This window comes from Schistocerca piceifrons, chromosome 2, assembly GCF_021461385.2.
Source record: "Schistocerca piceifrons isolate TAMUIC-IGC-003096 chromosome 2, iqSchPice1.1, whole genome shotgun sequence".
In the NCBI taxonomy this organism is placed as follows: Eukaryota; Metazoa; Arthropoda; class Insecta; order Orthoptera; family Acrididae; genus Schistocerca; species Schistocerca piceifrons.
Window position 1 is genome coordinate 394,235,426 of NC_060139.1, and position 17,354 is coordinate 394,252,779.

Below are 17,354 nucleotides of genomic sequence, written 5' to 3' on the forward strand. Positions count from 1 at the left end.
CCGAGTTTCAGTATTCAGCTCTTAATCGCTGTCTTTGACTATAGCTATATGTTATTTATTTATTGCTGCTAGCAAACTAAAGGTGTAGTCTCGTTGCGTATTTCAGGTCGTATAACACGAAATGTAATTGTAGAGATATTAAAGCATGTCTTCATACAATCGTTACTCGGCGTTGAATAAAATTTCTACAGCTAAAATAATTCATCCTAAGCACACACTTTCTAATCCCTTAAAACTAAATATCAGTATTATATTACGTTTAGTAGATGCGCCATTTTATATAGGAATACTGAACTAGTATTCCTGCAACGACAGGTGGCCATGTACTGAGAATCTATATTCAATGATTCAAGAAGAACTAAGTACAACTACAGACTATAACCATATGCTATATTATTTCAATCAGATTACTAATGGTTTACTCTGTCCACTGCACATTATCGAGTCCTCTGGAAGACTTTCTGACAATAATATTTTTCCTCGTTCTGAGCGGCTTATCAGGAAAGTTTTCCTGGCGCAACACTGTCGCCTCTACGACCTCAGAGCGGCGCTGTGGTAGCATCCAATGCCGCGTCCCCACCGCACTCAACAGAATTCACTTCATTTCTCCTCCAACGTCACGGGAGAGCTAGGCAACGAATGCCCGACTTGGTCCCATGGACTCACACAAATTGTCTTTTGTCCCTGACGTTCCGTAGAATCTCGACTACTCGCATCGTCTTGATCTTGACATAACTCCTAGTTATGTTTCTCAATGTGCGGAAGTTAAAACTTCCAGGACCCTAATTACTAATGAACTGCTTTGAGTGCTACTGACTTCATTTCCTTGCTCGAGACATCGTATACTTTGACATTTATCTAGTTTACCTTTAGATATACACTACTGGCCATTAAAATTGCTACAACAAGAAGAAATGCAGATGATAGACGGGTATTCATTGGACAAACACGCTCCTGGAAATGGAAAAAAGAACACAGTGACACCGGTGTGTCAGACCCACAATACTTGCTCCGGACACTGCGAGAGGGCTGTACAAGCAATGATCACACGCACGGCACAGCGGACACACCAGGAACCGCGGTGTTGGCCGTCGAATGGCGCTAGCTGCGCAGCATTTGTGCACCGCCGCCGTCAGTGTCAGCCAGTTTGCCGTGGCATACGGAGCTCCATCGCAGTCTTTAACACTGGTAGCATGCCGCGACAGCGTGGACGTGAACCGTATGTGCAGTTGACGGACTTTGAGCGAGGGCGTATAGTGGGCATGCGGGAGGCCGGGTGTACGTACCGCCGAATTGCTCAACACGTGGGGCGTGAGGTCTCCACAGTACATCGATGTTGTCGCCAGTGGTTGGCGGAAGGTGCACGTGCCCGTCGACCTGGGACCGGACCGCAGCGACGCACGGATGCACGCCAAGACCGTAGGATCCTACGCAGTGCCGTAGGGGACCGCACCGCCACTTCCCAGCAAATTAGGGACACTGTTGCTCCTGGGGTATCGGCGAGGACCATTCGCAACCGTCTCCATAAAGCTGGGCTACGGTCCCGCACACCGTTAGGCCGCCTTCCGCTCACGCCCCAACATCGTGCAGCCCGCCTCCAGTGGTGTCGCGACAGGCGTGAATGGAGGGACGAATGGAGACGTGTCGTCTTCAGCGATGAGAGTCGCTTCTGCCTTGGTGCCAATGATGGTCGTATGCGTGTTTGGCGCCGTGCAGGTGAGCGCCACAATCAGGACTGCATACGACCGAGGCACACAGGGCCAACACCCGGCATCATGGTGTGGGGAGCGATCTCCTACACTGGCCGTACACCACTGGTGATCGTCGAGGGGACACTGAATAGTGCACGGTACATCCAAACCGTCATCGAACCCATCGTTCTACCATTCTTAGACCGGCAAGGGAACTTGCTGTTCCAACAGGACAATGCACGTCCGCATGTATCCCGTGCCACCCAACGTGCTCTAGAAGGTGTAAGTCAACTACCCTGGCCAGCAAGATCTCCGGATCTGTCCCCCATTGAGCATGTTTGGGACTGGATGAAGCGTCGTCTCACGCGGTCTGCACGTCCAGCACGAACGCTGGTCCAACTGAGGCGCCAGGTGGAAATGGCATGGCAAGCCGTTCCACAGGACTACATCCAGCATCTCTACGATCGTCTCCATGGGAGAATAGCAGCCTGCATTGCTGCGAAAGGTGGATATACACTGTACTAGTGCCGACATTGTGCATGCTCTGTTGCCTGTGTCTATGTGCCTGTGGTTCTGTCAGTGTGATCATGTGATGTATCTGACCCCAGGAATGTGTCAATAAAGTTTCCCCTTCCTGGGACAATGAATTCACGGTGTTCTTATTTCAATTTCCAGGAGTGTATATTATACTAGAACTGACATGTGATTACATTTTCACGCAGTTTGGGTGCATAGATCCTGAGAAATCAGTACCCAGAACAACCACCTCTGGCCGTAATAACGGACTTGATACGCCTGGGCATTGAGTCAAACTGGGCTTGGATGGCGTGTACAGGTACAGCTGCCCATGCAGCTTCAACACGATACCACAGTTCATCAAAAGTAGTGATTGGCGTATTGGGACGAGCCAGTTGCTCGACCACCATTGACCAGACGTTTTCAATTGGTGAGAGATCTGGAGAATGTGCTGGCCAGGGCAGCAGTCGAACTTTTCTGTATCCAGAAAGGCCCGTCCAGGACCTGCAACATGCGGTCGTGCGTTATGCTGCTAAAATGTAGGGTTTCGCAGGGATCGAATGAAGGGTAGAGCCACGGGTTGTAACACATCTGCAATGTAACGTCCACTGTTCAAAGTGTCGTCAATGCGAACATGAGGTGACCGAGACGTGTAAGCAATGGCACCCCATACCATCACGCCGGTTGATACGCCAGTATGGCGATGACGAATACACGCTTCCAATGTGCGTTCACCGCGATGTCGCCAAACACTGATGCGACCATCACGACGCTGTAAACAGAACCCGAATTCATCCTAAAAACGACGTTTTGCCATTCCCGCATTCAGGTTCGTCGTTGAGTACACACCATCGCAGGCGCCCCTGTCTGTCATGCAGCGTCAAGGGTAACCGCCGCCATGGTCTCCGAGCTGATAGTCCATGCTGCTGCAAACGTCGTCGAACTGTTCGTGCAAATGGCTGTTGTCTTGCAAACGTCCCCATCTGTTGACTCAGGGATCGAGACGTGGCTGCACGTTTCGTTACAGCCATGCCGATAGTATGCCTGTCATCTCGACTGCTAGTGATACGAGGCCGTTGGGATCCAGGACGGCGTTCCGTATTACCCTCCTGAACCCACCGATTCCATATTCTGCTAACAGTCATTGGATCTCGACCAACGCAATGTCGCGATACGATAAACCGCAATCGCGATAGGCTACAATCCGACCTTTATCAAAGTCGGAAACGTGATGGTACGCATTTCTCCTCCTTAGACGAGGCATCACAACAACGTTTCACCAGGCAACGCCGATCAACTGCTGTTTGTGTATGAGGAATCGATTGTAAACTTTCCTCATGGTCAGCACGTTGTAGGTGTCACCACCGGCGCCAACCTTGTGTGAATGCTCTGAAAAGCTAATCATTTGCATATCACAGCAAGTTCTTCCTGTTGGGTACATTTCGCGTCTGTAGCACGTCATCTTCGTGGTGTAGCAATTTTAACTGCCAGTAGTGTATTATTCGCTAGAATAGCAAGTAACCGCCAAATTTCTTCATTACTGGCTATGCCACAAACACTACCTGATCTTATGCACACGGCCTCAATGTAATGATCACATTTAAATAAAATATGTTCAGGTACCCCAGTTGCACGCCTGTGTTAATTGTACATAAATACTCGTATTATGAATATTCCTATGGAAGGTTGAAATCTTTCACGAACGCTCGGTAAAAATCCAAACACCCGCCGTGGAGTACTTTCTGTGCCTCAATCAAGTTGCCATTCATCAGGAATCCATTCATTTAATTGTTTGTCGGTGATGTACTGACCAGTTAAGTCTTTTACTTTTCTTAGATTACCTCTAGATCTAGTGAAAGGCTGCTAAATGTCGCTTTTTCCTGTGTTACCCGAAGAGAGAATTACAAACCCATATTGAACTCATACTAACAGTCTGTTCTCTCATTCGGGTGGAGCGGGGTTCAAATCCATTTCTGACCGTCCAGATTTAAGTTTCCCGTAGGTTTCCTAAATCTCTTTAGGTGAAGACTATCCATTCTTTTCTGTTTCTATCTATTTCTGTTATTTTTTTCTATTTCGTCTGCTATCCTCGTCTCGCGATTCCTCACTATTCTCCATTCCAGTCATCTTCCTCCCCAGATTTCATTCCTTCTGCATCGCTGCCTTACATGTCTGTTATTTGTCATTATTCACATTCGACAAACATTCAATGAGCAATTTACTTAGCTGTGTTAATTAGACCGGTATCTCAGAAATATTATATATTCATTAGGATATGAACATCATTTACTACTCACATACTACGCATACTATAATGCTAACTTATTAAAGATGTCTGTTTGGATATAAAACTGAAAGTCTTAATGCCGCCAGATAAAATATATACGCAAGTGGAAAATCTCTCTATTTCACGAAAATGTATGTAAGTATGCATGTATGTTCCATTTATCCTCCTAAGCTACTGGATCGATTTCAACCAAAATTGATACATATATCACTTGCAGTCGGCAAAGATGCACTGTGAAGGAAGAACGACCCACGTTCCATAGGGTTGGGGATAAGAAATGGGTGACACTGAAGCATAGCTCTGGAACACCTAGAGCAAATTCAACCTTTTTGTTAGCCACATGACATTATTTCTACAAAAATACTGTGGGAGTAAGATTCCTCAATACCGCCAGGAACAGGGGTCTAGATGAGAAGAGGTGAAGTAAAAAGGCTCGAAAACGACCTGTTGGTATTTATTTCCCGTAATTAGTTGACGTGGAATACGCTAAAAAGTATGAAGTGCAGTTTCTCTCTTATTTGTGCTGTTCAGTTTTTCAACAAGATCGCAAGAATGACCACTAAAGTGAGACAATAATTTTGTGAACGTGTTTCGTGACCTTAAATCAGCCCATACGGTTGGTAAATTTAACAACCTCTCAGGAGTCGTGTGATGTAAAACAGCACAGAATCAGATTCACATCTGCGCAATTTATGTCACTTATGCATATGTTCAACACCTCCTGCTAAGCCTGTGAACTGATTTCAACTGAACTTCATACACATATTACTTACTGTCTGGAATGAAATACTCTGGGGTAAAAACCAACAACTTCACGTTGCGGGGAGGGGGGAGGGGGGAGGGAGGAGTAGGGGCGAAGGCTACAATGTGGTGATGCACTGAGAATTAGAGACACAACACAAGCTCGATAAAAGGTTGGGTAAAAAGTGAGTGAGCAAGTTTGCCGCATTATGTGCACAGGAACTATACAAGTATCTGTCGTTAGCGGTTAAGAGAAAAAACAGAGGCTAAAAAAAGGGTGCCTGAACGGGTATTTGAACCTCCGACCACCAGAGTTTAGGCCCAGTATCATTGGTGCGTAGTTTTTAGGGAGAAAAAGAAATATGTTTTAGTTGTGTAGGTATCTTGTGTACACCTGAGAGTAACGAAGCTGTTCGACTTGAATTACACACTTTGAGGTGATGAAGGAATTAAATCCTCGAAACACACGTATTGTCTTTGGAACTTCGCCAAAGGGTGTTATGAAAAGTGCTGTGCTCGTAAATTTTAACTAACTTCCTGTTTAAGTTAGACAAAGCAGATTTCCATCTTAGCAGCCATGTCAAAAGACATAATCTCTGCTTATGAGGACATGAACAGAATAGCCCTTATTGTGTAAAAGATAATTACATACTAACACACAACCGTCATGGTGGACTGTGTAATGATATTGGCTTTGTTTGTTAGTGCCTTCGCAAACAAGGTTTCCACTGGACGGAGCCGCTTCGTATTCTCTTAACGCGTTACAATCGATGGAAACCATGTGACAATGATTTAGAAGGAACGAAATTTCAGATAGGCGGTTACATTTCATTTAAACATTCCAGGTCTCAATATTTGCGACTTCTGTCCGTGATAACAATGTAACAGCAACATGTACAGCAAACGTCCTGCACTGAAAAATGAGGAATGACCCCGAAATCAGTGGCTTTTATCGGAACATGATACAGCAAGCTTTTCATAATTCGATAAGGACTTAATCAGAATATGTGCGCCGAAATGAAATACATCCAATCAGTTAATACGACATCTTTGAAATGAGTGGAAAATTGTCTTTAAACTGTTCTCTTTTGCAGGACACTGAGCAGGCAGTCCCTGCTCGGTAAACACGAGAAAATCAGAAACAGTAAGTGCTGAAATGTGCAACAAAATGAAAATGAGCGAGAGAGAATGAGATTATGTCAAATGATGCCACAGCAGCGGTAGAACTTTTAACGTTACCTGAGTGGCAGGATGACGGGTATCAGTGAGATGTTTATTAATCATTAACAACACGCCCAGGCTTTGCACGGATAGCACTAAGCCATCTATCTCAAAGCGTAAAAAGTGGTCCAACTAAAACATTCATATATCTTTACGTACTACACGAATATGTAATAAAAAATGGGGGGTTCCTATCTAAAAAAAACGCAGCTCATGTCCGTTTGACCTATGACAGCGCCATCTAGCGGGCCAACCATAGCGCCATCTGCTTTCCCCCTTCAAGCTAGACAAGTTTCTTTCTTTGTAGTTTTTTCGTTTGACACTTATTTCGCGAGATATTTGGCCCAGTCACTATCAATGAACCACCCTGTATACTGTGACAATCCGATGGAAGGGTTTCGGCTTGGCGAATGCTGGGAGAAGACTATCTGCCATCACGTGTACTGCTTACAGAGGAGTATGGAAGAAGTAGTATTACGGTATGGGAGTGTATCGTGCGGTTACAGGCGATCATTGTAGGCAAAACCATCCCTTCCTTCCGTCTCCTCGACTTCTATGTCACCATCTATGGCCGTCCCCTCCCCCATGCAGATCCTCTACGACATTCCGTTACCACACCTCCTTTTCCTCGAACAGATACGGATCCTCTACACCTCCCGTAAACTAGATCCCCCTCACCCACTTGTCTCTCCCATCCTCTTCCACCCCTGTCCGCTGCCGCGCCTGTATTCGCACTTTCCACCTGCTCTCCATCTCTCCACTCTCCTTACCCTCTCCCAAGGTGGCTTCCGCCAGCTCCTCCTGCCTGATGATGCCCTCCTCCCCTCCATCTACCCCTCCTATCAACTTTGATTCTCCTCTTCCACTTCCCACGTTTTTTTTCCTCAGGGCAGCCTCCCTCCCTCCTTCCTTCCTCCCTCCTCCACCCCTGGGCTTTCCCTACCCCCATACCTTCCTTCCTCCCCCCATCTCCTCTGCCACTGGCATCTCCTCTCTCCCCTCTCCCTCCTCCCCCACCTTTTTCCCCTTTTGGCAGGTCCCCAGACTCCCACACGTTAAGTGAACATTAGCGCGCCGGAGATCATCGCCATCGGTTTTGTGTGTATGTCGTCGTATTTGTGCTTCAGTGTTTTTCGCCGCCCACACTCCATCGTTCACGTGTGTCATCTCCATCATCAGTATTCTTGTACAGAGCTAACAGTTTCTTTGGTTTTCTTTGCGTGTGAGCGACTTCGTGTTATTTCGTTACTGTGTCTACTGGTTTTTGTCCCCCGTAATGGTATGTTCATTCTGTGTCACCATTGTTTTCTCTTGTACAACCTGTGGCTGAAGAGCGGCGTACTGTTGCCGGTGCCAGCCCACCTTGTGTAAGGGGTAAAATGACAATAAAGAAAAAAAATCGCGCGGTTAGAGTATGTCCTCCCGATTGCGCTTAAGGAAACGCTACATGTGGAAGGGCACGAATAAATTTCACAGCATTGTCTACCGTGCACAGTGCAGGAAAAATTTGGAGGTAATGATTGTATCAGTGTGACAATGCACCCTGTTATAAACCAACATCTGTAAGACAGTGGTCTGTGAACAGTAACATTCTCGAAATGGACTGATCCCCCGAGATTTACGACCTCAATTCAACAGAAGACCTATGGAATGAGTTACAAAGTCGACTTCGCTCCAGACCCCAGCGTCCTCCTCTGGTGTCATCTATTTAGGTAGAACGGATAGAAAGGACAGCCATTGCCCGACACATATTCACACATCTCTTTGTGTTTCGAGCAAAGTTCAAACCATGGTAAAGGTGAAGGGAGGCAACCACATTAATCTCTAGTAACAGGTATCCGAATACGGTTGATCAGACAATGTAGGTTTTAATCTCCAGTCACAGTGGGGATTGTAGAGCGGGCCTCACCTGGCGGCGTTCCAGTCGGGGTCTGGCTTGGAGTGCCTGTTGCAGGCGAGGACGATGGCCAGCACGGCGAGCATGAAGGTGAGGTTGACGGCGCAGGTAGCGGCCACCACGAGCAGCACCTCGCTGCCGCCGTAGCACGCCCCCGACACGGCGCGCTGCTCGCCTGCCAACATACGCCGCACACACTCAGTCCAGCTGCTGGCGTCGCAGCAGCTTCTGGCTGTGTCAACTATCGGAACATATCACAATATACACTGAAGGGCCAAAGAAACTGGTACACCTGCCTAATATCGCACTGCCCCCCTACACCGCGAACACATAGAACGACGTGGCATGAACTCGACTGGTGTCTGAAGTAGTGCTGGAGGCAATTGACACCATGAATCCTGCAGGGCTGTCCATAGATCCATAGCAGTACGAGAGGATGGAGATGTCTTCTGAACATCACGTTGCAAGGCGTCCCAGATATGCACACTCCGTCGTTAGGCCACAAGTGGCCCATCGTGACCATCCGACCGCCGTGTCAACCTCAGCTAAGGATACGGATAGGAGGGGCATGTGCACACCGCTCTCGCGGCCGTTATAATGGTTTTCTTTGACCGGAGCGCTACTACTCGTTCGAGTGTTGAGTGCACCCCGAAAAATGGCAACAGCGCGTGGCGGCCCGGATGGTTACCAACTCAAGTGCCGGCCACTCCCGACAGTGCTTAACTTCGGTGACCTGACGGGAACCGGTGTAGCCACTGCGGCAAGGCAGTTGCCCATCCCAGATATGCTCAATTATATTCATGTCTGAGAAGTTTGCTGGCCAGCGGAACTCAGAAGAGTGTTTCTGGAGCAGCTCTGTGGCAATTCTGGACGTGTGGAGTGTCGCATTGACCTTCTGGAACTGCCCATATCCGTCGAAATGCGCAATGGACACGAATGTATGCAAGTGACCAGACAGGATGCTTACGTACATGTCACCTGTCACAGTCGTGTCTAGACCTATCAGGGATCCCATATCACTCCAACTGCACTCGCCCACACCATGAAATTAATTGTTCGTAAGGCGGGTACCAGGTTGAGATTCATTGGGAGAGTCCTTAGAAAATGTAGTCCATCAACAAAGGAGGTGGCTTACAAAACACTCGTTCCACCTATACTTGAGTATTGCTCATCAGTGTGGGATCCGTACCAGATCGGGTTGACAGAGAGGATCCAAAGAAGAGCGGCGCGTTTCGTCACAGGGTTATTTGGTAATCGTGATAGCGTTACGGAGATGTTTAGCAAACTCAAGTGGCAGACTCTGCAAGAGAGGTGCTCTACATCGCGGTGTAGCTTGCTGTCCAGGTTTCGAGAGGGTGCGTTTCTGGATGAGGTATCGAATATATTGATTCCCCCTACTTATACCTCCCGAGGAGATCACGAATGTAAAATTAGAGAGATTCAAGCGCGCACGGGGGCTTTCCGGCAGTCGTTCTTCCCGCGAACCATACGCGACTGGAACAGAAAAGGGAGGTAATGACAGTGGCATGTAAAGTGTCCTCCGCCACACACCGTTGGGTGGCTTGCGGTGTATAAATGTAGATGTAGATTACAGAGCCTTTACCAGCTTGAACAGTCCCCTGATTACAAGTGGGGTCCATGGATTCATACAGTTGTCTCAGTACCCATACATGTCCATCCGCTCGATACAATACGAAACGAGACTCGTCCGACCAGGCAACATGTTTCCAGTTACCAACAACCCAATGTTGGTATGACGGGCCCAGGCGAGGCGTAAAGCTTTGTGTCGGGCAGTGATCAATGGTACATGAGTGGACTTTCGGCTCCGAAAGTCCATAAGTCCATATCGATGATGTTTCGTTGAATGGATCGCACGCTGACACTTGATGACCCAGCACTGAAATCGGCAGCAATTTGCGGAAGGTTTCCACCTCTGTCAAGTTGAACGATTCTCTTCGGTCGTCGTTGGTCCCGTTCGTGCAGGATCTCTTTCCGGCCGCAGCGATGTCGGAGATTTGATATTTTACCGGATTCCTGATATTCACTATACTCTCGTGAAATCGTCGTACAGGAAAATCTCCACTTCATCGCGATCTCGGAGATGCTGTGTCCCATCGCTCGTGCGCTGACTATAACACCACGATCAAACTCACTTAAATCTTGATAACCTGCCATTGTAGCAGCATTAACTGATCTAACAACTGCGCCAGACACTTGTCTTCTATGGGCGTTGCCGACCGCAGTGTCGTATTCTGCCTGTTTATGTATCTCTGTATTTGAATACACATTACTATACCAGTCTATTTCGCGCTTCATTGTTTACCACATTGCTGTTTGTTTCGCTAAAAATAAGAACGAGTGTTTCGTGCTTTTAGCAATACTCTGGGGCGTTGAAACTGACGGTTCTCGAAGACGGTCTGTATACACACGGTGTCCCAGGAGAAATGGTCAGTATCTAGGGGTATGACAGGAACGATCATTTGAAGCAAAAACTACTATGGGCACGCGCCTTATTTCGAATGGTTTCATGTGCAGAGTGATCCAAAAGTCCGTTATTTTTTGAAAATGCACTAATTCACCGAATAACGTAGATAGAGGGGTAAAACTTGACACACATGCCTGAAATGGAATGAAGTTTTATTCAAACCAAAAACGAGCGCACAAACCGGCCAAGAGAGAGCGCCGGAAAACAACACGTCAGTGACGCTGCATAAGAATCGTGTGTAAGATGAACTGTAGTGAGTGAGGGAGTCAGATGTGCCAGCAATAGTGGCATGTTGACTTCAGCAGAAAAGGTACTGTTAGTGAAGCTTTGCTATCAGAATGGAGTATCCGCAACTACAGCCTTACGATCCTATTGCCACAAGATGGGTAGTCAAACGAGTAAAGATCCTGTGACAATTGTTGTGAAGAAAATGATCACAATGTTCAAAGCTACGGGTTATTTAGAGGATCGAGCCCAAAAAATGGCTCTGAGCACTATGGAACTTAACATCTATGGTCATCAGTCCCCTAGAACTTAGAACTACTTAAACCTAAGGGCAGCACACAACACCCAGCCATCACGAGGCAGAGAAAATCCCTGACACCGCCGGGAATCGAACCCGGGAACCCGGGCGTGGGAAGCGAGAACGCTACCGCACGACCACGAGATGCGGGCGATCGAGCCCATATATGGTGACCAGACACGAGTACTCCTGCTGCTCGGTCAATTCAGGAAGCAATGGAGACTTGAGCGGTTCATCTCTATGTGGTCAAGTCAGAGCTCGTGAATACCGAAGTCGCTTCGGCATTCCATGCATTACTGTTTGGAGAGCACTAAGGCGTAGACTCCAGTGCTATCCGTACTAAATCCAACGTCATTATGAACTGTTGGTCACCGACTTTGTGACGCGGAGAACGTTTGCGGTGTGGCCACTTCAAAAACTGGGGGAAAATAACGATTGTTTGGGACCGACGAAGTCCATTTTACATTCTGAGGATTTGTCAACACCCACAACTATGTAATCTGAGCTACCAAATATCCTACAGTTGTTGCGTAAACTCCATTGCATGACGAGAAAGTCACGGCATGGTGTGGATTTACGACAACAGTTGTGATCGGACCCATTTTTTTTCGGAAATGCATGGTGCTGCTTTTCGAACTGTCATCATGACGGGTGCGAGGTATGCCGATATGTTACAGAATCGCATCCTTCCTAGCCGGTAATATTTCATCATACCTACCGATATGCTGTACAGTGCTGTTCACAACATTGGCCCTCGATTACAAGAATTGTTAATCAAAATACCCACGCGTGTACCGCCGGTCTACAGTGTCCAACGGGCACAATATTTCGGCGATCATACATGTCACCATCACCAGATGAACTGGCGGACTGAGCTCCTGTGAACGTGCCGGCATGGAGATCCGTACGCTATGGATGCTCAGAGGGAACTGGGTTCGGTCGCGGCGGCGGCCGATTTAAATACTCTCCGCCCGCGGCGCGCTCCGCGCCCCGCGCCACGGTCGCGGGAACAGATTGCGACGGCGTCTGAGATGACGTCGGTATGATGGCTCTGTCCGCCGTGGTCCTCACAACTATACGTTTGCTCGATTTACTCTTTATTAAACCAATCGCTGGTTCCCAAGCCTTGCTAAGATTATAGCCACAGTCACGGTTTATGAGGTCGTCATTGGTGCGAATTTCGATGGCCTCTCTAACAACGCTGTCCCAGTATCTCGACGTCTGTACCAGAATCCTCGTGCGTTCATACTCCATAGCGTGATTTTCCGACAAACAATGTTCAGCGACCGCCGACTTGCTCGGATACATCAGTCGAGTGTGCCTCTGGTGTTCACGGCATCGATCCTCGACGGTACGCATCGTCTGACCAATATACGACTTGCCACATTGACACGGAATCTGGTACACGCCGGCCTTCCTCAAACCGAGGTCATCTTTGGCGCTCCCCACCAGTGCACGAGTTTTATTCGGAGGACAAAACACAGTTCCGACCCGGTGTTTCTTCAAAATGCGGGCGATTTTCCCCGAGAGTGCGCCTATATGTGGAATAAACGCAGTGCCTACCTCCTCCCTCGTGATTTCATCCATTACCACAGGTTGTGCTGTAGTGGTTGGGCGGACAGCACGTTGAATCTGCCACTCTGAGTACCCATTTTTTCGAAATACAGTACTCAGATGTTCCAATTCCGGGCTAGACTCTCTGCGTCAGAGATAGTGCGCGCCCTATGTACTAGAGTTTTAAGTACCCCATTCCTCTGTGAAGGGTGGTGGCAGCTGTCTGTGTGCAATTACAGATCAGTGTGCGTTGTATTCCGATACACCCCATGACCTAGGGTGCCGTCAGCCCTTCTCTTGACCAAGACGTCAAGGAAAGGTAATTTACCCTCCGTTTCAGTCTCCATAGTGAATTTGATGTTGGGGTGTATGGAGTTTAGATGTGTAAGGAAGTCAAGGAGTTTATCCATACCATGTGGCCAGATGACGAACGTGTCGTCCACGTAACGGAAAAAGCAAGTAGGTTTCCATTCGGATGACGACAGGGCTTCCTCCTCGAAGTTCTCCATGTACAAATTCGCTACCACCGGTGAGAGTGGGCTACCCATGGCGACTCCCTCCGTTTGTTCGTAGTATTCTCCATTAAAAAGAAAATACGTGGAAGTCAAGACATGCCTAAAAAGTTCAGTGTTCTTCTCGTCAAACTCCTGACTAATCAATTCTAGTGACTCTCGCAGGGGTACCCTCGTAAACAAGGAAACGACGTTAAAACTCACCATGATATCTGACTCATCCAACCTGAAGCTATCAAGGCGTTTAACAAAATCCACGGAATTACGGATGTGATGAGGGCATTTATCCCCATAAGGACTTAATATTCCAGTCAGGTATTTGGCCAACAAATATGTAGGTGCCCTGATGTTGCTGACAATGGGGCGTAACGGTACCCCCTCTTTGTGAACCTTCGGGAGTCCATATAGCCTAGTCGGTACCGGACCTTGGGGTAACAATTTCTTAGCGTCACCCTCCGGTAAATCTGCGTCCTTGGGAAGCGACCTCTTCTCCACCTTCTTTGTAGGGTCAACGCTGATCTTCCGGTAGGAATCGTCATTTAGCAGGCTCTGCATCTTGTCAGTGTAGTCCTTATGGGAGACAACAACTGTAGCATTGCCTTTGTCAGCCGGTAAGACAACAATTTCAGAGCGCTCCCTCAGATCACGAATATCCGCCATCTCTTTACTGGTGATATTTGACTTCATCGGCTTGGATTTCGTCAACGCACGACAAGTTTCACGACGTATTTCCTCAGCTGATTCAGGCGGAAGTCGAGCTGCAACCTGTTCAACAGCACTAACAATTTCTGCGACCGGAGCGAACTTGGGGGTGGGAGCGAAGTTGAGACCTTTCTGCAAAACCGAGATCGCATCATCACTCAACACCATGCCACTCAAATTGACGACAGTCTCGCACGGAACCTGCAGAGATGGTTTGTCAAGGAGACGTGAGAACTTAGCTGTTAGACGTCCCGTTGCCTTCTTATGGGCGGAATCAGCTGCAACCCAGGTGACACCATCAATCCAATCCCAGGAAAAGGAAGTGAAATTACTAGCCAGTTGCAAATGTAGTTTGAGTAATTCCTGTGAGATAAACTCAAGGCTCCCGCGGGTGAATTGCACTCTCTCACGTACCAATGCGAGGCTGGCTCGTTTCTTGGTTCTCTTAGCTGCTGCAGAATCGATATGATGCATAACGTTAGTAAAATTTGGAACAACATTCTCGGAACGACATCTCTTTAGAAAGGCGAAAGTACTTAGCAAACGACATCTATGGTGGCGCAACTTTTCAAATTACTTCATGCTGCGGTACATCTCCTCCCCGTGAAGGTGTATGATGTGATTCTTGAGTTTCTCCCGGCGTATTTGATAATCAAAATATCCACGGGTGTACTGCCGGTCTACAGTGTCCAACGGGCACAATATTTCGGCGATCATACATGTCGCCATCATCAGGTGAACTGACGGACTGAGCTCCTGTGAACGTGCTGGCACGCAGATCCGTACGCTATGGCTGCTCAGAGGGAACTGGGTTCGGTCGCGGCGGCGGGACAATACGAATACAGTGTGTGGACATACAAGGTGAGAATGTGGGTCTCGCGGGAGGCGTGCGTAAGATAGTCCCTGCAGTCACGCTATCCTCTGTGCCCTCTGTGGCTCAGATGGATAGAGCGTCTGTCATGTAAGCAGGAGATCCCGGGTTCGAGTCCCGGTCGGGGCACACATTTTCACCTTTCCCCATTGATATATATTAACGCCCGTTAGCAGCTGAATGTATTAATATAATTCTAATTTCGTTGTAGACGGCTGCAAGTCATCAATGGTGTCTGTTCTTGCGGAGATGTCCGAAAGAACAGAAACCATATCCATGTAAGTATAAAGTGTAACTCCGTGAATTTCCGCATATTATTAGTACAAGATGCACTTGTCATGCTTCTGAAGTGAAGTACTGGAATACGGCCATATTAATACGTTTACAGTATTATTTAAATGATTTTATTCTTCGACTCTCCGTAAGCACAATACATAAAAATGACTGTAAGTGGGCCAAAAATATGTAAGTCTTCACAGTCAAAAGACTGTAGTAAGGGAAACAAAATAAAGGGGTGTTTTAATCCTTCCAATGACAGCTACAGTGGCAGAATGTAATCATTCAGGCATTGTTAAGTACGCTAGCTGATCAAAAGTATCCGGATATCCATATGCGGAGATGATCACCGGATATCACGAGAGGCGGACTCATCAGCATATAAAAAGGTTCAGTGATTTAGAACTTGGATTAGTCACTGGATGTCACATGAGTTACAAATCCATGAAGGACATTTCAACCTGTCTAAAGGTGCCCAAGTGGACTGTGGGTGATGTGACTGTGAAGCGCGAATGAGGAGGAACAGACACAGCTAAACCAAGACCAAAGAGACCTCATGTACTCGCGGACAGCTATGGTCGAACATTACGTAGGGTGGTTGTAAGAAGCGCATGAGATCAGTGGAAGTAGTCACTCCTCAGTTCCAGGGTAGTGCCATCAGTCCGGCTAACGTATTTAGCGTGCGTAGGAAATTAAAAAGAATGGGCTTGTGGTAGATCATAAGCCACACATTTCTGTCGTCAAAACTAAGCGGCATTTGAGATGGTGTAAAGACCGACGCCAATGGACAGTGACTGACCGGACACACGTGATTTGGAGTGAGGAATCGCTTTACATTGTAGCAATCGGATGTAAGAGTTTGAGTTTGGCGAATGCGCCGGCCGGAGTGGCTGTGCGGTTCTAGGCGCTACAGTCTGGAACCGAGCGACCGCTACGGTCACCGGTTCGAATCCTGCCTCGTTCATGGATGTGTGTGATGTCCTTAGGTTAGTTAATTAGTTCTAAGTTCTAGGCGGCTGATGACCTCAGGAGGTAAGTGGCATAGTGCTCAGAGCCATTTGGCGAATGCCTGGAGAACGTTTCCTGTATCTTGTGTAGTGCTAAAAGTGAGGTATGGTGGTATTAGGGATTGGGTATTTTTCGTGGTTGGAGTGTGGTTCTCTCATCGTGCTTATGGAAACGTTTGATGCACAAAAATATGAACAAATTTTACAGAAATGAGTATTGTGTACAGTAGACGAACAGTGGGGAGACGATGATTGTATAATCTCAACAATGCAGCTTATCATAAAGCACCTAGGAGGCAATGGTTTGTGGACATTACCATTACTGAAGTGGACTTTCCTGCCGAGAGACCCGAACTGTACCCGAGGGAACGCCGTTAGAGTGAGTTACGACATCGATGTCGCTCCAAACCCAGCGTCCAACGTCACTCCCTCATGGTTTCGGCTATTGAAGAAGAATGGACGGCCATTCCTCTACACTTCACCGAAAGTGCCTCCAGCAGAGTTCAAGCCGTCATAAAGGTGGACACACACTAATGGCCAATAATAGGTGTCCGGTTAGTTTTGATCAGACAGTGTAGTTGGCAGCCTGGGCCAGAGGCAAGCAACATTACCCGGCTCGTGACTGTAGGCGGTGGTGGTGGCCGCGTCAGAACCGGTGTCGACGTCGGGCGCGACGGCGGCAGCGGCGACGGCGACGACCGGGGCGGCGGTGGCGGCAGCTGCGGCCGCGGCTGCGGTCGGCGCGCCGGGGGCGGCGGGGGTGGGGGCGGGGGCGGGGCGGCCCTGGTGCTGGTGCTGGTGGTGGCGCGCCTTGCCGTGGCGCACGCGGTGCGGCTCCGCGCCGCCCTCGCCGCCGTCAGGCACGCCGGACAGGTGGCGCGCCACCCTGCACACAGGCACACCAACCTCTCAGCAACGACACAGCGCAGCGACAAGGTGACGATTACTGAACTACATGAAAAAAAAAGTAGATTAGTTACAAACTACGGCGTGCGAGCATATTATTCAACATGTATACGGCACTTAAGATATTCGTATTCAGGTTATGACATGTTCGATATGCCTGCCATC

At 48.0% G+C, this 17,354-nt stretch overlaps 1 protein-coding gene across 1 annotated transcript in view; it reads right to left on the bottom strand.

Moving 5' to 3' along the window:
- LOC124776475 overlaps window positions 1–16,958 on the bottom strand; it is a 57,810-nt gene extending 40,852 nt beyond the window's left edge. The window contains exons 1-2 of the mRNA XM_047251488.1: window positions 16,895–16,958; window positions 8,366–8,528 (exon numbers count right to left, since the gene is read on the bottom strand). Of these exons, the coding sequence (XP_047107444.1) occupies window positions 8,366–8,439 (74 nt within the window). The 5' untranslated portion in view covers window positions 8,440–8,528; window positions 16,895–16,958. The remainder of the gene's footprint in view (window positions 1–8,365; window positions 8,529–16,894) is intronic.
- Between the last annotated feature and the right edge of the window lie 396 nt (window positions 16,959–17,354).